The 10,716-nt window shown below is 36.9% G+C and overlaps 1 protein-coding gene across 3 annotated transcripts; it reads right to left on the bottom strand.

The window, feature by feature from the left end:
- Window positions 1-1,261: 1,261 nt before the first annotated feature.
- Window positions 1,262-10,116, bottom strand: LOC107953248 (uncharacterized). Of its 3 annotated transcripts, none has more exons than XM_016888484.2 (3): window positions 9,896-10,116; window positions 1,947-2,570; window positions 1,262-1,739 (listed from the first exon to the last, which is right to left on the bottom strand). In XM_016888484.2, the coding sequence occupies exons 2-3, from the start codon at window positions 2,524-2,526 to the stop codon at window positions 1,615-1,617; spliced, it is 705 nt and encodes a 234-aa protein (XP_016743973.1). In that variant the 5' UTR covers window positions 2,527-2,570; window positions 9,896-10,116; the 3' UTR covers window positions 1,262-1,614. The 3 variants fall into 3 exon arrangements, with proteins under 3 accessions (XP_016743973.1, XP_040973738.1, XP_040973737.1); XM_041117804.1 differs by lacking the exon at window positions 9,896-10,116 and adding an exon at window positions 3,748-3,820; XM_041117803.1 differs by lacking the exon at window positions 9,896-10,116 and adding an exon at window positions 3,141-3,403.
- Window positions 10,117-10,716: the final 600 nt, after the last annotated feature.

The following is a 10,716-nucleotide window of genomic DNA, read 5'->3' as shown; positions in this document are numbered from 1 at the left end:
TTCGCGATCCAATGTTGCAGGTCATTCTTGGTGATCTCTACCCTCTTTATATCAAGCCCAGAAACAATTCAACAAACTGAACTGCACAACCTAGGGGCATCTTACAATATCTAGTCAAAATCATAGGTATATAGATTTTTAAGATGGATGCTAAAAGTCATGCTTGTGCTAAGCAGGGTCGCAAAAAGCACAAAGCCAGTACGTTTCGAATGCAAACATACTAGTCCAACAAAATGCAAATAGTAAAGCTGAAAACATGCAGAGAGTATCCTACTTATCTCCACCAGCAACCCCATTTAACAAACTAATGAAGATTCGAGTATGGTTCACTATGTCAACAAAAACCGTAAAAATGAGCGTATAACACGTTATTGTGTTCGAACTAAGAGGAGCAAAGTTAAACTTGTAGGGATATACTTGTTCTTTTATATAGTGTCCAATTAGAGCTAGAGTTGCACATTATCATCGAGCCAGTCAGTAAATCAGGCAATTCTTAGAACCAAAAGATTTTCACTAAGATTGACATATCTTAGATAGTTGATGGAGCTATCATTTTAGCCATCTTGTATTCGAATGCATGAAAAAGAGCTGTTTCCATGGCCAAAAGCATATGTCAGGAGTTATTACACAAGGGAAAAAGATATGAGAAGCCTTCCAAATAGGTTTCCATGGCCAAAAGCATATGTCAGGAGTTATTACACAAGGGAAAAAGATATGAGAAGATTTATCCATGTAAAAAAAACTGGTGAACTGAGGGCCAAACTCCTCAACAATCCCAAATGTCTAAACTAGGGACTAGCAAACCTTATTAACAACCACTAAGGTCTAAGCTCTGCAAGATACTGGAAATAAGTACTTACAGATGGAAACAATGAAGCACCCTTGTTAAAGTAGGGGAAACTAGTACTATTCTTAAGGCCAACACAATAGCATACAAAGTAAAAGCTAATCGTAGAAACCACCAAAAAGAAACCCTACTTTTAATGCTTCTGTGATCTCAAGATTATAATTAAGGCCTCAAACTTAAAAACAAGGAGGAATAAGAAAATAAAGAAATGCATGTACAAAATTATAGCCAATGCTCACAATGATAATTGTTCTATTCCAAATACAACCGGGGGGGAGGGGGGGTAATATATACGTAGACTTGGATACGAGTTCCTGAATAAGAGGGAAACTATCCAAGTAAAACTTTGGGCAATCAATAGTCAATAACATAGCTACAGATGAAAAAGGATTAATAACTGAAAAAGGACCCCAGTGAGAAAATTTAATAGCCATACCCAAACTATATATTTACAGCCAATAAACATGTGCGGATTGATGGCATATGCTATTATCAAATACAATTGCATAATATTCACAGTTTGAAATAGCATAAACATGCAGCGATAATTATTTACATCATACAACATTTGTTTGAAATTCAAATAAGATCAATGTTGCATGTTTCCAACAAAGACCATGATAATAAGTTGCTCCAAGCTGCTGACACTCGAAAGTCAACATCAATGTACCATAGGATAGGACAGAACATTGTTAAAAAATCCAGCTACTGTCATTCTACATAGGGCCATCTGAATAACTTGCTCACAAAGGTTGCATGATCTGCTTTCAAGTTTTCTGAAAATTCCAACTTCTCCTTTTCATATTATTTATCCTTCTAAAATCAATTAGAGGTTGCCCGTATTGTAGCTTCACAAGGTGCCTTCTGTATGGGATTAGTATATTTTTGAGACCTGCCATTGAATGAGTAGAGCACTTAGAACGAACATACCAACTCAACACAGTCAAAAAGACCAGACTCAAGTCAATATCTTCACCTTTCTCATTGCATGTTTAGCCTCAAAAACAAGGGAAGGGAAGCAGTAAATAGAGAACAATCATATAAAATACATTTATACATACATAAAAATATATAATAGCAAAATGAATACTAGGCATACCTGTAGTGCACATTGTCTTGTAAAGTTGAGCGATATACGGATCACCTTTTGTGCTCATATGAGGTCTCTCCAAGCATTCTAGAAATGCTAAATCAGCTTTCAGAAGCTTTTCTTGATCATGAGTATCATAACCAATATCATGACAATAGCAGCAAAAATCTAACCAATCAATTGGCCTCCTATCCCAAATAAGGGATCCACCATCTTTCCCACTTGACCAATTAGGACCACAATAATGCCCATAACGTGGAAATAACTGCGAAAGGAATGCTCTAGCACCTGTATGCCATGGAACCTTGCAAACATATGGCCTAAACCGGATAGGTGTGGGAGGCTCAAAAACCGAATTTTCTTGTGCACGCCTTTTTAATCCTTTGTTTATAGTAGTTGGAGTGCGAATTCTATCATTACCATTCACTGCCTTAGGAGGTACTGAAACTAGAGTCCATCCCCACAGCCTGATCTCAAAACTAGCTTTCTGTTTAGGCTCTATGGAAGCACTTGTGGAAGCAAAAGTCAAATCCGAATCCCTTTTGGGATCAACTCCAAACCATGGAAAGCTAAGGAATCCAAAGTTCATTGTTAGCAAACACAAGATGCCACCATGCTACAGATCTTAGCCACCTGATAAAACAAGATTATATCGAGAAATGTAATTTCATTTTGAAACACATAAGCATAACAGTTTTTTTAAATTCTGAAAGAGTTCTCTTCAATTAATGGCACCAAAGCAGTATCGACAATTCACATAACATTGAGCTAGATGGTTTCAATGTTTTCAGCATAAAAATTTTGCTTAACAACACAATAATCAATCACGATTCCAGAAATTTAAAAGCAAAGACCATAGATTAAAAAAAAAGAAATACAATATGAAGCACATTCCCTTAGTAAACACCAAATCCTTCAAGAAAATAGAACAAACTGAAAAGAAATCAAAATTTTAACTTCCCAGTAAGACAGCTAAATTATGTTGATACTTGACCATTATTTTACCTCCTAAGATGTGTTTGAAACAATGTGAAAATAGAATTCACGTGTTTAACATACAACATACATGAATCACTCAATTTTATGGAATTTATTAATCGATTCAAATAAATAAATTTATCGCTGTCTTGTTCTTGTTTAATTTCATTATTCTCTCATAACAGCTAAATTCCTATCCTAGGATCAAAGAAATGCTTATTTTACCTAAATTAAATTCCTTTTGAGATGTCGAAAATAAATCAAATTTATTCACTCTAAACTAAATTATAAGGTTATTAACTTAGAATGTACACCAAAAAAAAAATCATAGAAAGAAGAAGAGCAATAAAAAAATTTCTCCCTCTTTCTTCCGGGTTTTCTCGGGAACTGAACATACAAAAGTAACTATAAGGTAAAAATAATTAGAATTAACAAAAGAAATACGTTACAGGGAAAGGGGAAGAGGAATTGAAAAAGTAAAACAGGGGAAGGCAGCCGAGAAAGTAGTTTCTGGAGAAAATTTACGTGGATAGGGATGGGTAGGGCCCGCACAAACTATATGATATGTAAAGATTCCATTGGATGTATTTCCATATCAGCTCGTCTTTCTTCCACCGTCTTTTTTTTTCTTTATAAAATAATATTTTATCGGAACTTTACTCTTGTTTTTTTACTTTAAATTTAATTTCAATTTATATGCAATATTAAAAAGGCAAAATTTCAAGTGGTTAATTCAGTAAAAGCATAGTCTTCCAAACAAATTGACAATCAAACTTGATCAGGAAATTCATAAAGGACGTTGAATTTAAACGTATTTCCATAAAAGAATTACCACGAAAAGAATTCCGAGTTTTGAGAGTTGATTAGAAGGAAAGACAACTTCCAAGAAAGAGAGCTGCTTTAAGCGAGGTATTAGAATATACCCCATACCTTGCCCATACCTTTCCCATACCTACCCATACTTTGGAAAGGTCAAAGTTATGGGCACCAAATATTTATTTAGTGTTGGGCATGGGAAAATAGCAATTTTTGGTCCCTAAGTGAATAGTGACTTTGCAAGGTGGCCCTTGAATCTCAACTATAAATAGGCCAACCATTGCTCATTCTCATCATCCCACATTTGCCATTCTCTACTTAAGGCATTGTTCTCTCTCCCTATTTGTAAAGTTTCACTTGTATTTTTGGAGTGAAATATATTTGGTAGTGCCCGAGGACGTAGGCAAGATTTGCCGAACCTCGTTAAAATTCTGGTGTTCTTTACTATTTATTGTTCATATTTTGTGAGTGTGATTGTAGTGATTTATTGTGCTATTAAATTACGATAGAGGGATATTCTGGCTAGGAAAGACTTGGTACTTAAGTAATCCTCGTGATCCACCTCTCTTTCCTGGGAATTGAACTTAGTGTGATTTTTTAGTACAATAATTTTACTCTTTCACACGCTTCCGCGCAACAATTGGTATCAGAGCCAGATTCGTACTTGGGGAATACGACCGTTTACGGTACTATTCACGTATACGGCACTATTCACGTATACGGTACTATTCACGTATACGGAACTATTCACGTATACGGTACTGTTCACGTATACAGTAGTTGGGATTGAGGAGAAAAATGGCAGCAGCATCGTCATCAGCAAGGACTACTGTGACAAATGCAAAATTTGAAGTAGAGAAATTTGACGGTACCAATAATTTTGGTATGTGGCAATGTGAGATCCTGGATGTCTTATGTCAGCAAGAGCTAGATATAGCCCTTGAAGAAAAACCTGACAAGATGGATGACAAGGAGTGGGCCAAGATCAATAGACAGGCGTGTGGTACAATCCGCCTATGTTTGGCCAAAGAGCAGAAGTACTCTGTCATGAGGGAGACATCAGCGAAGAAGTTATGGGATACACTGGAAGAAAAGTTTCTAACGAAAAGTCTTGAAAATAGGCTTTATATGAAAAAGAAACTTTATCGATTCACGTATGCACCCGGTATGTCGATGAATGACCATGTGAACTCATTCAATAAAATTTTAGCAGACTTGCTAAATTTGGATGAGAAATTTGAAGATGAAGACAAGGCATTATTGTTGTTGAATTCCCTTCCTGATGAATATGATCATCTTACCACCACATTGCTTCATGGGAAGGACACGATCACATTTGATGCAGTCTGTAGTGCGTTGTATAGATCTGAGACTCGAAAGAAAGATAAAAGAGATCACAGAGATACAACCGCAGAAGTCTTAACAGTAAGAGGTCGTTCACACAGCAGCAAACCTGGTAGAAGGGGTAAGTCCAAAGGGAGACCCGCCAAAGATGAATGTGCCTTTTGTCGTGAGAAAGGGCATTGGAAAAAGAATTGTCCTAAGTTACAAAAGGGCAAGTCTATTTCTAATGCATGTGTAGCGGAGCATGATGAGGAGTCAGACTTTAGCTTGGTTGGCATGGCAATGGCATGTCAAACGGATGAGTGGATATTGGATTCGGGATGTACTTACCATATGTGTCCTAATAAGGACTGGTTTTCTAGTCTTGAAGAACTAGAAGGTGGAGTTGTTTTTATGGGCAATGATAGTGCCTGTAAGACAATGGGTGTAGGTACAATCAAATTGAAGAACCATGACGGCTCAATCCAAGTTCTGACAGATGTTCGCTATGTACCCAGCTTGAAGAAAAATCTCATCTCATTAGGGGCCCTAGAATCTAAAGGGCTCACAATCACTTTGAGAGATGGATTACTAAAGGTAGTAGCTAGGGTATTGACGGTGATGAAAGGCACTAGAAGAAATAACTTGTACTATTTAAATGGAAGTACAGTTATTGGATCAACATCAACAGCTTCTGCGAAAGATGCAGATTCAGAGGCTACCAGGTTATGGCATAGGCGATTGGGACATGCTGGTGAAAAAGCTTTGCAGACTTTGGCGAAGCAAGGTTTGTTGAAAGGTGCAAATTCTTGCAAATTGGAATTCTGTGAGCATTGTGTTCTGGGCAAGCAGACGAGGGTAAAATTTGGTTCAGCAATTCACAATACGAAAGGAATTCTGGACTATGTTCACAGTGATGTGTGGGGACCTACCAAAGTGGCTTCTTTGGGAGGTATGCACTATTTTGTCACTTTTCTTGATGATTATTCAAGAAAAGTATGGGTGTATCTAATGAAAAGAAAAAATGAAGTTTTGGATGCATTTCTGAAGTGGAAGAAGATGGTGGAGACTCAGACAGGTCGAAAGGTCAAACGACTTCGATCAGATAATGGTACTGAGTACAAAAATGATCCATTTCTACAAGTATGTCAAGATGAGGGCATTGTGCGACACTTCACTGTTCGAGATACACCACAGCAGAATGGGGTGGCAGAACGCATGAATCGGACTATACTGGAGAAAGTTCGATGTATGTTGTCCAATGCTGGATTGGGCAAGGAATTTTGGGCTGAGGCAGTTACATATGCGTGCCATCTAATTAACCGATTGCCATCAGCTGCAATAAATGGAAAAACTCCTATGGAGATGTGGACTGGTAAACCTGCTACTGATTATGATTCTTTACATGTTTTTGGTTCCACTGCATATTATCATGTAAAAGAATCTAAGTTAGACCCAAGAGCAAAGAAAGCATTATTCATGGGTATAACTGGTGGTGTAAAAGGATACCGTCTCTGGTGTCCTGATACAAGGAAGATTGTTTTCAGTAGAGATGTAACTTTTGATGAATCAACCATGATGAAGAACGAGGATTCACAAAAGGATGACAAAACCAGTAGTACTTTGCAGCAGGTGGAGTTTGAAAAGGTTAATGATGATCCAGCTAATATTGAAAGAACAAATGATGAAGAAGTTTCGACCCAAGAACTTCTACAGCAACAAGATTCAATTGCATATAGGAGGCCAAGAAGAGAGATTCGTAAGCCTGCTCGCTTTGACGATATGGTGGCCTATGCACTTCCAATTGCAGATGATGATGTTCCTTCCACTTACACAGAAGCAATAAGTAACTCTGATGGTGTAAAGTGGAAGCAAGCTATGAATGAAGAAATGCAGTCTCTTCATAAAAATAGGACTTGGGAGTTGGTGAGACTGCCCAAGGGAAAGAAGGCAATTGGATGCAAATGGGTATATGCAAAGAAGGAAGGATTTCCTGGTAAAAATGAAATTCGATACAAGGCTAGATTGGTAGCAAAGGGTTACGCTCAGAAAGAAGGAATAGACTACAATGAAGTGTTTTCTCCAGTTGTGAAGCATTCGTCTATTCGGATTTTGCTAGCCTTGGTTGCGCAATATGATCTTGAACTAGTTCAGCTTGATGTGAAGACCGCGTTTTTACACGGTGATTTGGAAGAGAAAATCTATATGACTCAGCCAGATGGATTCAAGGTTGCTGGAAAAGAAAATTGGATTTGCAAACTGACAAAGTCGCTTTATGGATTGAAGCAATCTCCGAGGCAGTGGTACAAGCGATTTGATCAGTTCATGAAAGGGCAAAGGTACACAAGAAGTAAATTTGATCATTGCGTGTATTTTCAGAAGCTACAAGAAGGAACTTTCATATACTTGCTCTTATATGTTGATGATATGCTAATAGCATCTAAGAGCAAAGTTGAGATTGAAAGATTGAAGACTCAACTCAATCTCGAGTTTGAGATGAAAGATCTAGGAGAAGCTAAAAAGATTCTCGGCATGGAAATATGTAGAGATAGAGCTCATGGCAGAGTTAGCTTGTCTCAGAAGCAGTATTTGAAGAAAGTACTACAGCAGTTTGGCATGAACGAGCAGACCAAACCTGTAAGTACCCCGTTGGCTTCTCATTTCAAGCTTTCTGCACAACTATCTCCTTCGACGAATACGGAACAAGAATACATGTTGCAAGTTCCGTATTCTAATGCAGTGGGTAGCTTGATGTATGCAATGGTGTGTACAAGACCCGACATTTCACAGGCAGTTAGTATAGTGAGCAGGTATATGCATAATCCTGGAAAAGGACATTGGCAAGCTGTGAAATGGATTCTACGGTATATTCAGAAGACCGTGGATGTTGGATTACTGTTCAAGCAGGATAATACACTTGGTAAAGGTGTTATTGGGTACGTTGATTCTGACTATGCCGGTGATTTGGACAAGCGAAGATCAACCACCGGTTATGTGTTTACACTTGCTGGAGGACCAATAAGTTGGAAGTCTACACTACAGTCTACAGTTGCGTTGTCAACCACAGAAGCCGAGTACATGGCTGTAACAGAGGCTGTAAAGGAGGCTATTTGGTTACAAGGTATGGCTAAAACCTTGGGGTTGGTTCAGGAGCATATTAACGTGTATTGTGATAGTCAAAGTGCTATTCATTTAGCAAAGAATCAAGTCTATCATGCACGTACAAAACATATCGACGTACGATTCCATTTTGTGCGGGAAATTATTGAAGAGGGGAAAATTTGTCTTCAGAAGATCAAGACTGCAGATAATCTCGCAGATATGATGACCAAGGTGGTAACATCAACCAAGTTCGAACATTGTTTGAACTTGATTAATATCCTGCAAGTTTAACAGTTGAAGAAGGCACTATCAAGTATTGTTGTCAAAAGCAGAAAGAATTGTGTGAAGATAAGATTATCCTAATCAAATCTTCAAGGTGGAGATTATTAGAATATACCCCATACCTTGCCCATACCTTTCCCATACCTACCCATACTTTGGAAAGGTCAAAGTTATGGGCACCAAATATTTATTTAGTGTTGGGCATGGGAAAATAGCAATTTTTGGTCCCTAAGTGAATAGTGACTTTGCAAGGTGGCCCTTGAATCTCAACTATAAATAGGCCAACCATTGCTCATTCTCATGCCCAACACTAAATAAATATTTGGTGCCCATAACTTTGACCTTTCCAAAGTATGGGTAGGTATGGGAAAGGTATGGGCAAGGTATAGGGTATATTCTAATAATCTCCACCTTGAAGATTTGATTAGGATAATCTTATCTTCACACAATTCTTTCTGCTTTTGACAACAATACTTGATAGTGCCTTCTTCAACTGTTAAACTTGCAGGATATTAATCAAGTTCAAACAATGTTCGAACTTGGTTGATGTTACCACCTTGGTCATCATATCTGCGGGATTATCTGCAGTCTTGATCTTCTGAAAAGGTCAAAGTTATGGGCACCAAATATTTATTTAGTGTTGGGCATGGGAAAATAGCAATTTTTGGTCCCTAAGTGAATAGTGACTTTGCAAGGTGGCCCTTGAATCTCAACTATAAATAGGCCAACCATTGCTCATTCTCATCATCCCACATTTGCCATTCTCTACTTAAGGCATTGTTCTCTCTCCCTATTTGTAAAGTTTCACTTGTATTTTTGGAGTGAAATATATTTGGTAGTGCCCGAGGACGTAGGCAAGATTTGCCGAACCTCATTAAAATTCTGGTGTTCTTTACTATTTATTGTTCATATTTTGTGAGTGTGATTGTAGTGATTTATTGTGCTATTAAATTACGATAGAGGAATATTCTGGCTAGGAAAGACTTGGTACTTAAGTGATCCTCGTGATCCACCTCTCTTTCCTGGGAATTGAACTTAGTGTGATTTTTTAGTACAATAATTTTACTCTTTCACACGCTTCCGCGCAACACGAGGGAACGTCGGGAAGACATAAATCTGCTAATTACATTTTATATAGACTGGAATCTATAAAGATAATATACAGGTGTATAATGCCGCTACCGGAGGAGAATGTTAAGAAAATCCAACAAAACAAACAGTTTCTTAGATAATGATTGTTTTATAGTAACAAATTCAGGATTATCTTTCCTCTTTTTTTTTTGTCTATCAATCATTTCTGAAATAATAATAATTTTGATTTTGCAACCAAAAGGAAAAAGCATCGGATCTGAATAAGAAGATGATGATGATAATTACATCAATTTGAATCCCGCAAAGTCAGCAGAATAAAGAAAGAATAAAATCGGAAACGAAATAAAAAGGAAAAAGGAACTAACCAGAGAAAGGTGGATCTCGGGAGAAGGCTGATGGGGAAAGGATATAGAGAAGATATAAAAGAAGGGAAGTGAGCTTAGGGTTTGGTCGCGGGAATAACTGAAAAAGGAGACAGCGAAAACAAGATAAGAGAGAGAGAGAGAGAGAGAGGTGGGGGTTCTGGCATAAACTGGGAAATGCCCGAATGACTGAGGGCTAGAATTTTCGATACGAAAATGTGGCTCAAATAATTATGAAATTAAATGACGTGGCTCTTTTAACTGCTCGATCATATGTGAATTACATCACCTGTGTTTTGTTCAATGCGTTTGCTCTTCCTTTCAAATTTTAATAATTTACTCAACCTATCAAATTATTTAAAATTTTAAATAATTGTATTTTTTATATTATGTGAGATGATAAAAGTTTATTCTACATGATTGTTTCTACTCTTTTAATGTGTTTACAGAATATGGAAGAGTAGTTATTAGATTTGTTTCTATAGATAACTTGAAAAATAAAAAATAAAAAAATCTTAAATTATTCGGGTTGGCCTCTTTTAAGGGTCTTTGAGTTTCATGGGCTAGTTTCTCTTTAAACTTTGAATTTCTTGTTTCACAATTTTACCCGACAAAGTGACATTATTTTTGTTTTAGCTTTTAAGTGAAAACAAACATTAAATATAAAATCTAGGTGGTTTACTTTAAGATTAAATCTTAAAATTATACACAAGTTTTAGTTTAATTTACAATTGTATACATAAATTTTAATTTTGTACTATTTTATATATGCAATTTTAATTTACTCTAATTCTCATAAATTCTTAATATAATTATTGATATAG

The sequence above is a fragment of the Gossypium hirsutum genome, chromosome A07 (genome assembly GCF_007990345.1).
Source record: "Gossypium hirsutum isolate 1008001.06 chromosome A07, Gossypium_hirsutum_v2.1, whole genome shotgun sequence".
In the NCBI taxonomy this organism is placed as follows: domain Eukaryota; kingdom Viridiplantae; phylum Streptophyta; class Magnoliopsida; order Malvales; family Malvaceae; genus Gossypium; species Gossypium hirsutum.
The sequence above is the reverse complement of the archived record's forward strand: the minus strand, read 5'-3'. Positions and strand labels throughout refer to the sequence as shown.